Source organism: Cupressus sempervirens, chromosome 10 (genome assembly GCF_028749045.1).
Source record: "Cupressus sempervirens isolate cs-2001-9-10 chromosome 10, ASM2874904v1, whole genome shotgun sequence".
Classification (NCBI taxonomy): domain Eukaryota; kingdom Viridiplantae; phylum Streptophyta; class Pinopsida; order Cupressales; family Cupressaceae; genus Cupressus; species Cupressus sempervirens.
Genome location: NC_143127.1, coordinates 554352710 through 554366120, shown reverse-complemented (window position 1 = coordinate 554366120; position 13411 = coordinate 554352710). Strand labels below are relative to the sequence as shown.

The following is a 13411-nucleotide window of genomic DNA, read 5'->3' as shown; positions in this document are numbered from 1 at the left end:
GTCGTTTGATCAAATGAAATGAACAATTAAGATGACAATAACCATAGCCAAATTGCATATTTGACCCAAAATTTGTCACTGGATCAAGTAAAACTACCTGCAATAACCTCTCTTGCAGTTGATATCATACATTGCACATGCTTCCATAAGTAAAAACTTCATTAATCCCTTAAGATATATTAATTTATACTGCATACACATTGGCAAGGTGTTGGCATACTGGACATGATCCTCTAAAGATTTATTCATTAAGATTACTCGAAATTGTTCATTGGTTGGTTTACTGGATCAATAAACATCCAAATCTACACTACTACAACAAATAACATGGTAGAAAAGTGATTGAGTAGTGCATTGATTGATCCTTCACCAATGTGGACCTGAGCTTGCGACATTGGGCAACAAAGTCATGAACAACATAGAGGAAAAAAATAAAACATGTATGGCATCAACCAAAGTAGACTGCATACATGTATAATCGCAGGTTTAAATTTCATGCAACAACAAAAACATAATAATCTATAACTAAACTATTAATACTCGCATGAAATAAAGGAATGACATAAAGCATTTGTAATTTATCAGGTGTTGTCATACACAATCAAACCCTCATTACAATTGTACTAGCAAATATGGCAAGAGGAATTATAGTGTCCCTAAATTTAGCAAACAACCATGGAGATATACGTTCCATGAACATATATTACGATATTTTTCACACGCTATTCCCTTCATTTAGACAAGCATCATGTGATGCCCTAGAACAATCTATAGACTCAACATGCCCAAGCCCAATGACCAACCCTTCAAAATGAACCTCAAATTCGCATTCAACCATGTGGGGCTTGCCCTAGACAACAAGAGTGTAGCAATTCAAAATTAATAGCCCAAATCAGCTCTCTTGAAAATCAACACCCTATATCAAAAGGAAACTAGACGAATTAATGCAAGTCAGTAAAAGGACATACACTAATGGTAGGGAGGCTCTTCAATGAGCTACCCTAAGCTCTTGTCCACGTCACTTCTAAGACATTCTAGGGATTCTTTTCAACTACAAACCCTACTACCTTAAGAGGTTCAAACTTACTTCCCTCCTCTCCTAGAGCTTCTCTATCAAGTCAGATTTCACACACTACTAACTTAAGCTCACAAGGGTAAGCTTAACTACCAACTTCCAAGCCATTCTACATTCATCTTGCAGGAGCCTAGGGCTTCCAAATCAATCATTTCAATCACCAAACACTACATGTTGCTTGATCTTTTAGCCATTTTTCTATCGATTCCAAGTTTCCTTTTTATTAGACCTACTAGCCCTAGTAGGTCACAATTAGGCCTCCAACTTGGGTTTTTGGGTTCTAGTTTTAAAAGTGCCAAACAACCCTACAAACAAATCACTGCAGCTGATACCCATTACGGTGTTCTTTAATATTTTGGAGGTTTCAAGATTTTGACTATCCTTACAATGGCCAAACCCTAATATAGTTGATTTACAAAGGGAACAAGCTTGTGTTCAATCTTTCAATTGGAAATCAACTCAAATGGATTCAACTACTCTTCAACTCTTCACGAAGGCTCTGTATGAACCCCATGCACATCTCCATGTCATTGGATTTTCTCATCAATCTGCTCCTGCAAGTTTTAACCTCTAATAACTCTTTCTTCCTAGTTGGGCTAGAGCAGAGCTCACCTAGGGCAGGAGTTTAAAAATAGAAAACATCATTTTTTGGCCTCCAACAAAACGGAAAATAATATACACTAACTCTACTTTCATACCTCCAAGAGCCGTGAAGTTCCCAAGGTGGGGTTTTAGAGTAGAGTCATTTTATTGGACCCAACTCTGTCCAGTCCAATGAACAGGAATCAAAGATTGGAATTTTATTTACTCAAACAAAACTTAACAAGATTCGATACCAAAGCACACAATGCAAGGAAATAGTCTACTCTATCTACAGTGGAAAATTAGCAAGTTCAATCCATTAAGCATGAATTGCACCAATTGCAAAGGATCTATAGAAAGTTTGTCAGAAAATTGCCAACTGTTCTTTATTGAAATTCATGCCAAATGTTAACCAACCTACTTACAATGCCATAGAAGGCCCTATACATGCCCTCACATCATGTTTCTACCATTGGTTCAGACCCATAAATATTTTTGAGTGAGATGCTCATTTTTGCCTAAATGACAACAGTAAACCCTCTAGAAACTTATAATCTGCATAGTCACTATGGAACTGATTTTCAAACTCCTTAGATACTTTGTAGACTGCAGCAAAGTTTTCATCTTCTTTATAAAGTTCCTTAAAACTCTCAATTCAAATACTCTTTAATTGGATTTCTCGGACTGTCAACAACCTCCTACTCAAAGCATCAGCAACTTATTGCATTGACCTTTCTTGTGCTTAATGGTGAATGTATAGGGCTGCAAATACTTAACCCATTTGATATGTCAATGACTCAACTTATCTTGTGAATTAAGGAAACTAAGTGCTTGATTGCTTGTATTAACAACAAATTCCTTTGACAAAAGGTAATACTTCCAGTTTCTTAGTGCTTGAACAAGAGCACATAATTCTGAGTCTTAAGATGAGTACTTTTCTTAGCCTCATTGCTGATTCTCACTGAAAAATGCTACAGGTCTACTTTATTGGCTAAAAACTGCCCCTACTACAATGTTACTCGCATCACACTCTACTGTGAAGAGTTTGTCAAAGCTTGGTAGCATTAACACAGGTTGTGTAACCACCACCTTCTTCAATAGCTCAAAGCCTTTATCTGCCCTCTCAGTCCATTGGAACTTGGTCTTTACACCTCCTTTTATTGTGTCAAGAATTGGAGCACAAAAATAACTGAAATTCCTTATGAACTTCCTATAAAGCTGAGCTAATCAATGGAAAATGCTCACCTCACTAGAAGTCTTTGGATTGGGCCAACTGAGTATTGCTTCAACCTTTGAGGGGTCCATCTTCAAATCACCTTTTGAAACTACAAAGCCAAGGTTGGCCAACTCCTGTTTCATAAACTCAGATGTCCTTTTGCTCAACGGTAGGGATGGAAGTCAATATTGCTAGAACTAAAGTCATTGTCTTTTCTTTGAAAAAGAAAAAAGAGCAACACACATTCATATTTGAGGACAACCCATTAGAAATAGTAAAGGAGTACAAATATCTTGGAATTGACTTCCATTATAGATTAAGCTGGGAGACATGCAGATCAAAAAAAATTCAAGGGTGATGGAAGGTCTCTTACCTTCTTCAAAATAGATGCAGGAAAGCAGAACTATGGGATTGGAAAACTAGGAAGACCCTCTTCAGTCTTTTGGTGGTTTTGATTATTCTTTATAGGTGTGAGGTTTGGGGGAGCTACATATCAAATCAAAAATGGCAGCAAATAGAGAGAATCCAGAAACATCTCATTACTATTAACCTCAGGTCAAGTCATTGGTTCCTTACGAGATCTTTTTGGCGGAGGCGGGCATGTTTACAATTACGGCCTTAGCAATTATCCAATTGCTAAGCTATCCAAAAAAAGTGGGAAATATGGATAAACATCGCTGGCCTAAATTGGTGGCTAAGGAGGAGCTAAAACGTAGGAAAAAAAACATCCAAGAAACAAAATAGCAAGTGGTTGAACAAAATGGAACATTATCCCTCAGGAGTGTCCAAACACCACTATAGAAATAAAGAAATGGGTGTTAGAGAAATTCAGAACTTCCATGTGAACAAATTTGATAGGTAGAAAAAAGCCTCCTATGTCAAAGAATTTAATCAAACATGGGAATATGGGGATAAAGAATATTTAGGATCTGCAACTAAAAAAAAGCCAAAATTTTAATTGCTCGGTTAAGGACCAGCTCTCATCATTTACGATGTGAAACTAGTAGATGGAAGGTCCCTAAAGAAGAGTGGGAAGAGAGAATCTGTACTTTTTGCAGCAAAGGAGTGGTGGAAATGGAATGGCACTTTATCAAAGAATGTGTTGCGTATGAAGATATTCGTAACACGTACAAGAATAGCCTATAGGCGAGCAGCATGAAGGAACTTTTTGAAGAGCCAAGATTACACAAGACAGCTAGCTTCCTAATTCGGATCCACAACAAAAGGAACAACATGGAGAAATTATAGCAGGCTGCTTAACTGGCCTTTTGGTCCCTTAGACTGGCAGTCTCATGGACGTCATTAAAATCTTTCATGTCATCTCATTTCAACTCTTCACCAAGGCTTTGTATGAACCCCATGCACATCTCCATGTCATTGGATTTGCTCATCCAATCTGCTCCTGCAAATTTAAAACCTCTGATAACATCACTTTCTGGCCTCCAACAAAAGCGAAAATAATGTACACTGACTGTACTTTCATACCTCCAAGGGCTGTGAAGTTCTCACGGTGGGGTTTCAAAGTAAAGTCATTTTATTGGACCCAACTCTATTTGGTCTAGTGAAAAGTCAAAGATTGGGATTATATCTACACAAACAAAACTTAACAAGATTCAATACCAAAGCACACAATGCAAGGATATAGTCTACTCTAACTATCTACAGAAGAAAATTAGCAAGTTCAATCCATTAAGCACAAATTGCACCAGTTGCAAAGGATCTGCAGAGAATTTGCCAGAAAACTATCAACTATTCTTTATTTAAATTTGTGCCAAATGTTAACCAACCTACATGCAATGCCATAGAAGGCCTTATATTTGTCTTCCCATCAGGTTTCCACTGTTGGTTCAGACCCATAACTGTTTTTTGGGCAAGATGCTCATTTTTGCCTAAATGTTGTCATGACAACATTTTAAAATGCAAAAGTTGTCATGACAACTTTTTGCTCACTATGCAACTTTTGTGTTCCCCTTACAAACTTGCACTCTATTGATGCAAAATAGCATCTTGACACCTATCAAACACATCAACATGCAAAAAACGACCTTCTATGCACTTTTGATCCATTTCCCATACTATGCCCTGTAATGTTCCTTTCCAGCGATGCCCAAAGGAGTCCTTCCTCTAGTCCAAAATGCACCTTAGGAGTCAAGTTCTGCTATGCCTGGAGGTAAAGCAAGTGTTCGTACAGTGAGAAGAAGAGTAGCGGTCATACAGTGGCAACAAGGCAGGACCGTACAATGGAGGAATGCAAGTCGTACAATGGGAAATGCAAGTTGTACGGTATCCATAAGCAGGCTCATAGGGTTGATGATGCAGGTTGTACAATGGATTGTATGGTAGCGCTACTGCAAGTCCGTACGGTGATGGGGGAATGCGTACAAAATGAGGGTTGTTGGAGGGTGATAAGGGAATGCATATGGAATAATGCAATTGTTGATCAATCACAGAGGAATTAATAAAACATGGATTGCACACTGCCACACACGAATTAAGATAGATATATTCCAAAAACAATGATATTTGCACATAAGAATGCTTCGATTTGCCAATTCTGAGCCAAGAATACACAGATGGAATAGCTTAAGGGTTGAATCCCAATGAAATCGGAATAGCCAAGTAGGGAAGGTCTTTCACTTCCGAAATGGTGAACACAGAGAACTCCAACAGGAATTCGCAATACAGAGAGAATAATCCAAATTGCATACCAACTACTACCTACATGTCATGCTTAAATACCTTTCGGAGGAACTTTTTAAGGGTTTACAAAGATAGCCGACGATCACACCTACGGAAACAATTAAATAAATATGGGTCCGCATTATACTAAATCAATCGGCCCATACACAAAGGTTTGATTAATTATTTATTTTATGACGGGAACTTTACATGCCCAAGTTTGGCTCACATGGCAACTTTTGGCCAATACATTGACAAGTTTTGCCCAATTTTGGCAGTTACATGCAAACACATTCAAACCTTCACAAACTTACCTATTGGACTCGTGGCTAGTCCTTATTCTCACCATGATCCTTATTGGATCTTACATACCAAAATTTGAGGGTTGAAAACAAATAACCCCTAGGTGCTCCTACACCAACTAATGGCGAGCATATTGAATGGATCGAGTAGAAAAGAAGCCATTTCATTTGTTTCTCAGCAATTAAAATCAGGTGTTGGTGTGCAAAACATTTTGATATTTCCTTTCTTGCATTGTTGCTTGCTAGATTTTTTGGCCTTCCATGAACTGTCACACTAAGTTTTGCAAACTTACATATTGCAAACATTTAGAATTTAGCCACGTTTCTTTATTCTTTCTCTATCTTCTTCTATTTCTCTTCAATGTGTTAAACTTTAGGTTCGGAAATTAGCAAACTTAACAACATCAAGAACCTTGCAAATTTCTTTGTTTCCTTCTTCAATCATTTGGACTTGTTGCCAACATGGTGAACAATATCAAACTTCTGCACTTTTTGAAAACTTAAGAACTCTGTCAACCTTTTGGCAAGTCCATGAAGTTAAACTTGTTGAGACTTAAACACATTTGTTTCCCTTGTCTCACATTCAGCAAGTTTACAAACTACATTCATAGCATTTTGTCACCATTTTGCTAACTTCCCTAGTTTGCAAACTTGGTGACCTTCACTCTTTCATTTCTCATGGATTCAGGAGGTTTACCGACTCACGAACTTCTTGAATTTTGCAATAGAATCCAGAAGGTAAACAATTAGCCAATTTTGGATTTTGACAACATAGCTGATTTACAGAAGGAGGGGGAACACACCAGAAAGATACTTCTCTTGTATTGAAAACTTAGATGATTACTGAAGGGGTGAAAAAAACACAATAGAAAGATCCGTCTTTTAAGATCTCTTGGATTGGTTATAAACTTATAAACAATGGGTCAAATATGACCAACAGACATGATGGCAGGAACTCAAGAAAGATTGACACTACAATTTAGATCCCAACAGTCCCCAAATGGCATTCCCTTATTTGTCACTTCATCCTACATGTACAATCTACCCTTGACCTTTTAAACTATGGTTATTTTTTCACAACCTTTTGCACTTCATTCACTTTTGTATTAGAAATAAACTCTACTTCCCCCTGAAATTTTTTTTTTGTCTGTCTATGGCTGCCGAAAATCATAAAAAGGGTCTTTTAAGATCGAATGAACCCTTTGAAAAATCCTTTAGAAAAAAGGGAAAAAATCGATGCTTTCAACAAACTTTCAGGAAAAAGTAAAGGCGTCTGAGTGGATCATTTGAACTCACAGTCCCAGCAACAATCCCACTCCCGAAAGCCCCCTTTCACCTGCACTACTAATTGATTTGTTTTTTGTTATTTTGAAAACCAAAACATAGTTGAAAAGCAAAAAGCAAAAGAACACCACTTATTTTAAACTTTGAAAAAGACAAAAAACAAGATAATTTGTGCAAATGAACAATAGATGGTAAACTTAACTCAAATTATGTAGATTTGGATGCTCTCTTACATTTTTCTCACGGTCTTTCTCTTCTATTCTCACAGTTTTCCTCTTTCTTTGTCTTTTACTTCACTAAATGCTCAATGACAAATATAGAGAGCGTTCTGTTTTCCATGTCTGTGGGGTTGTTTAAGTTTTAGGGTGATTATGGAGCACACTTATGGGTTCCAAACCCCTTCTTTAAAATTTGGAATTACAAATTTATATTTTACTAGGTTGTAGAGGATGGTCAGGCAAGCCATCCTTGGCATAATTGGAGGATGTCTAGGAATTCCCTAGCTGTCTCCTGACACTTCTAAACGTTTCCTACAAGCATTTCATGTCCCAGTCATATCTCTAGTTTTTCAACAAATCGAGGACAAGTAGGGGACATTACCAACCCATCCATGTGTCCTCAAAACATATCTGGTGCGCAATGAGATCTGAAAATGTAGGGATACATCCCCAAGGTACATAGATAATTATAGTAATACTTATAATAATTATAATAGAAAAGAATAATAATGCTTGCATTAAGAGACAAATTCTTAACTGGAGAATCAGATATATCATGACTAAAATCTGGAACTTGATTGATTCGTTTGAAATTTGCCACATTTCACATACCTACAGAGAAGGCAACACTGCTGCTGATTTATTAGCAAAATGGGGGTCTGATGGTATCAATCTTGATTCCACAAGACTAAGTATTTATGTGAATGACTTTCCAGACTTAGCGCATTTAATTGCTATAGATAAAGATTACAGTGTTGCTCCCTAGAAATACTTTCACCAGCTGTAATTGTATTTGATGTTGAATTATTCATTTGTATTGGCTGTGAATTGGGGTTTTCTTTCCAGATTCTTTCCCTAATAAGCACTTGAATCCGGTTACTTATTTTATATATATATATATATATATATATATATTCTTGTGCCTCGTCTACCTTTGCCCTTAAAATAAATATATATGCATACATACATATACACTGGTGCCTCGTCCACCTTTGCCCTTAAAATAAATATACATACATACATACATATATATAAAATCAATTATTAAATTGATTCTATTGTTTTCACCTTTTCTTATCAAGAATTCTTTGTCCAGATACAAATTTGAGCCTGGTTCAGAACCATAGTCATGATGTTGATCCTCGGTTTCAAAATCAAATTCAACTATAGGCCTTAGCACAACAACATTTGTTGCATTACATGTCCAAAGTTAACTATGATCCATTAGAAATAAAATCTTCCGCTCTAATTACAAAGTTTTAGAAAGAATATGGCCCCATGCTTTAGAAAGGGCATCCAATTTCTATTCTTGCTTGAAGCGTAGTCTTAAAAAATTACTTTACCGTTAATTAACTTCTGCTACTTTTTTCTTCGGTCATACTCTCTGGTAATATTATTTTAATCTTCTGCCATTTCTGATTTTGAAATGTGACTCCAAACACAAATTATATGCTCAAAGTGAAGGCAGGAACTGGACATAATGTGTCTCTTGTTAGAAAAGGCAATATAGTTGTTTAAAGATTTTTCTACATAATGACAGATTGTTATACTGTATACCTACTAGACGCTTGTTACAATCTTGATGGAAAAATAATTTTTTTTACTAGAAGGCTCTCAAGTTAGAAATTCCAGCGTCATACAACGTAACTTGATCACTTGTGCTTAATAAGTTTACTACAACTATTTCAGAAATCGGAATTGAAATCTACCTGCAATTATTTCTGTCTCGTAGTTTCTGTTGTTCAGATTCAGCCTTTTCCCCCTCCGAACCTAAGGTTCCTTTGATGAGCCTTTCAGAAGTCTTATTAACTAAAATTCATTCATACATATCAAAGATCACTCTTAAAAACTTCAGAAATTTAGTTAAAAGTTTTTCCGACTAAACAGCAGGTTCCATTTGATAGCCTACTCTTCCGAAAAACTGGACAGGACTAGAAACTACATCTTCATTCATAGAATGCCAAGATAAAGGTTAAGCCTACTCAGATGTAAGTGCTCCACCTAAACCTAAATCATGCATAGGTAAATATGAAGACAGTCTGGTATTAATTATGTAAGTCAACAGAACATCTATTTGTTATCATCAACTGCTAAGCAAATTCCCAATACTTTGTAAGAATTGTAGACAGACACTTTACTTTTGTCATCAAAATCACACAAAGAATTGAAGTTTAAAAAATATGATGGTAACATCTAGACTAAATAAGTAAATACTGAAAACCAGTTTTTTTTAACCAGGTTGGAAGAGGATTCACACATTGACAGGACATAAATTAATAATAAATTTAGCACCTAAAATGCACAATAAAGTAGAGATGTGAACACTCGCGGACATTAATGTATTTGATCTTCAAAAACAAAAAGTTTGGAGAAAGCCCTTCTCAGTGACCATCATGCACGACCAAAAAAATTAGTGTTCTTCGTTTCATTGTTCGATGCTACTTTCATCTTCATGATATTTCTATTTTGTAAGCACTTACAAAACTTGTTTGTGAAGAAGGAAACCTTGGACCAAATGGAAAAATCCAGTGAGCTCCTTCTCGCCTGAATCAGTCCACTGTTTGCATCTTGCAGAAGAATTGGATATGCAGTTGTATCCTACCAAAATGGAGACAACACACGTTTCTCCTCAATGAGCTTCTGTGAAAGTTGATCAAATTCCCTCAGTTGCCAAGTATGTCATGTTATTTTCTGATGTACTTAAAAGGGCTGTGAAGAAAGGGAAATCAAGGAACATTTTCTCAATGTTCAATTCTGCTAAACACAGGCATATCTTGTTTAGCTATATTTCATAATAATATTGCTATAGCAGCATTCAGAATCATTTGAAGGCTTTCGATATGGTTTGCATATAGAAAGCATGGAGGGGCTGCAGCTGTTTCTCCTCATCATCATACTATTTCTCAGACAGTGTATAACTCTGACTAAAAATGTGCAGCCGACTTTATCACTTAAAACTGCAACTTATTGCATCAGGAGAAGAAAACCAAAAGCCTGCATTATCATCAACTTACTTTTCTTCTTGATCAGCAATTGCTTCATCTCCAATGTCAGTATCATCTTTTATCATATCTTCAGTGTTCATGTCCCTTCTGATACTGCTTCCTTCTTCTGAAGAATCACTGTCCATTTCAGTTCATTTTTCCTTATCCTGCTCCTCACGGCCCTCACTTAGAAGTTGACAGAATTTCTCTTTTATGAGGAGCAAGGGGTCTTTATCAATCAAATCTGCCCTGTCATATGCCTCTCGCAACATTACTGTTTTGATACCACCCTTATGGCACAAATAAAAGATTCCCGGATGTCTTGTGAAAATCTTTGGATATGCATTCGGCAATCTTAAGTCATTACAAAATTTTCCCAATGTTGGAACAGCCATCCTTCGAAGTACAGTAAGGGAAAGTAGTTCATGTAAAACACCCACCATTCGCTTTTCCATTTCAGGCGAAGCCGGATCTAAATGAGTTGAATCTATATAAGGTGATATATAAGGACGCTCCATCCAGTTTCTTGTCCACTCCATCATTCCCTTCTTCAACATCATCCCAGGGGGAAAGCAGATACTGAAAGAGGGAGTGTAAGGTCTCCCAGTCTTAAGGGATTCTTCTTGTGCCCTCCTCTCTACTGCAGAGAGAGAAGCGGTATTGGCACTGGTATTGGAAAGTTCTGATGACGCAAGTTGCACATAGGGAGGAGTAGGACCGTCATCATCACTGACAACAACGCTAAACAGATTAGGGTATTTGGAAGATAAAGTGGATATAAGGTCATCCGGAAAGCCAAACTCTCTTTTCACATCAGCGAGCTTCTGAACACTAAGGCTTTTCTGTTGAGTGAGCATAAGTAACCTTCTCAACCGATCAATCAGAAGTAACTCATTATCATTCTTAATCCTCTTTTCTTCCTCCAAAAATTGAGCCAGTCGATCACTGATGCGCAGAAATGGAACAGGCTGAGTTTTGGGTTTGATTCTATCCATGTACATTTCAAATAGACCAGGATACTGCTTCAGAAAGGTTTGCACCTTATAAGGCAAATGTAACCTCTCTCTCCTTTTCTCCAGGTATCTGAGGGGAATTACTTGTCCAGGCTCTTTAACCACTTCTCTCACTATTTTATCACAAAACTTCCATCTTTTATCATTCTTTATAGCCTCGTCCATTCCATAATCCCTCCGCCACTTCACTTTGAGGGATGACACGCGTAATGTATGAACGTAACTGCAAGCATTTGGGCACTTCATGAATAATATTTCTTTGTTGATTTTAGAGGCACCCATCATGGAGATCAGTATTGCTGGTTAAATAATAATCATGCTTAATTGTAGACTAGATACCCCAATCTAGCTTTAATATTTATCTCAATGTTCAATGATAGATGACAGAGTATGATCCCAATGTTAAAGAAAATTAAATGTACGACTTTTTCAAGAACTTCAATACTATATCCATACATCCCAATCTGTTTCGCAGCCCTTAATTTGCAGAAGGCGATTATGAATCATGCAGAAGTTTCATTGTCAATCACTAGCACCAACACTTCAAAAACTCAAGTTTCTACACAATCGAAGAGCAAGAATCATCATACCTCGACTAGGAATCGGATGAGAGGTTATTCGAAACTTCTGGATTGAGTGTTGGTGACCTGAACTCTACTACCTAATCCAAAGTTTAGAGAAACAGAAAAAATCATCCTGTTTCACTCAATACAATGATGAATATATTTTTGGTGAATTTTAAGAGTCTTTGGTAGGGAAAAGGAACAGCAAAGTGTTTTTTCTGAATTTCATGTTCAGAGCCATTTATAACTAGTTTCGAGGGTTTTCAGAGACTGCAAAAGCCCTGCGATGATGCAAATAATACAAGTGTCACTTGTACTTTTCTTTTACTAAATAATTATAATTATAATTTAATTAAATAATGAAAATTTATTTTTTAAATATAATTATAATAAGTTGTAGTTGATTTTATAAAAAACATTAAAAGTATTAAACTGATTCTTTTACTTAATCTTTATTAATCTATAATCTATATATTAGGTATGATTTAAAATTAAAGAATTAAATATATAAATAAAAATAAATATATTATATTATATATTTAATAATTTTAAAGCTAATTGATTTTATGTGGTTCCTAAAAATTCACACTTTAATTTTCTCTTATTTTTAATTTTATTTTCTTTTATAAAACTCATAAAAAAATAAATTGATTTAATTTTTAGTTTTTTAAGTTTTTTTTTTTTTTTTTTTTTTTAAATTACTTTAATTGTCAATTACTGGTGACGCTGAATGGCTCACAAAGAGCCCACCAAGGATTAAGTCTTGTTGAGTGCAAGGATCGAAGACATCATAGGGGATGAGGCCGGGATCATGCCCCGAGCAAATTTGGCAGCATGGATGCTCCTTAGTCCTTAGTTCTTAGCCAAAGGTTTCAGGCAAGCGGAGGCCTGTATTGGATACCTAAAATTTGTTTGTGGATAACCTCCACCCAAAAAAAATAGTTTAATTTTTAGATTTTGAATTAGTTTAGTTTTAAGTTTTTACAATTGTTTTAGTTTTTTTTTCTCCTAAAAATTAATCTATGTTTTCTTTTAGAAAGTTATAATTTGATTTTCATTTTTTTAAATTGAATTAGTTTGTAGTTTTCTAAAAGGATTAATTAGTTTAGTTTTTAGCTTTTTAAATTATTATTATTTTTTATATAATTATTTTAGTTTTTTTTCGCTCTTATATTTATAATACTATTTTTTCATATTATTTTCCTATTTATCTTCTAATAGAAATTTCGTATTTATTCTATATACCAAAATCAATCCACATCTTCCTTTATTCAATCATGTGATAAGGAAGTGCTTACTCCACCTCCATTTGAGATGAGAAGAGGCTTCATCTCACTTTCCTTGGGACAAAGAGGTGTCTCATCTTTTTTCTTGGTACAAAGAGGTGTATTATCTCCTTCTCACTTGGAACAAAGAGGTAACACATCTCCTTTTCGATTAGATTGAAGAAGTGCCTCGTCTCCTTTTCATAGTTAGTTAAAATCTCCCAAATTTT

At 35.8% G+C, this 13411-nt stretch overlaps 1 protein-coding gene across 3 annotated transcripts in view; it reads right to left on the bottom strand.

Moving 5' to 3' along the window:
- LOC149535091 (Ubiquitin carboxyl-terminal hydrolase family protein) overlaps positions 1-12196 on the bottom strand; it is a 49489-nt gene extending 37293 nt beyond the window's left edge. For 2 of the 3 annotated variants that reach the window (XR_016356976.1, XR_016356977.1), the window contains exon 1: positions 9862-12196. Coding sequence is in view for 1 of the 3 variants with exons in the window: in XM_089804466.1 (XP_089660592.1) it covers positions 10493-11518 (1026 nt within the window). In the remaining 2 variants the exon portion in view is untranslated. Of the gene's footprint in view, positions 1-9620 lie in introns of those variants that run through there. The other variant, XM_089804466.1, reaches the window with a different exon arrangement.
- Between the last annotated feature and the right edge of the window lie 1215 nt (positions 12197-13411).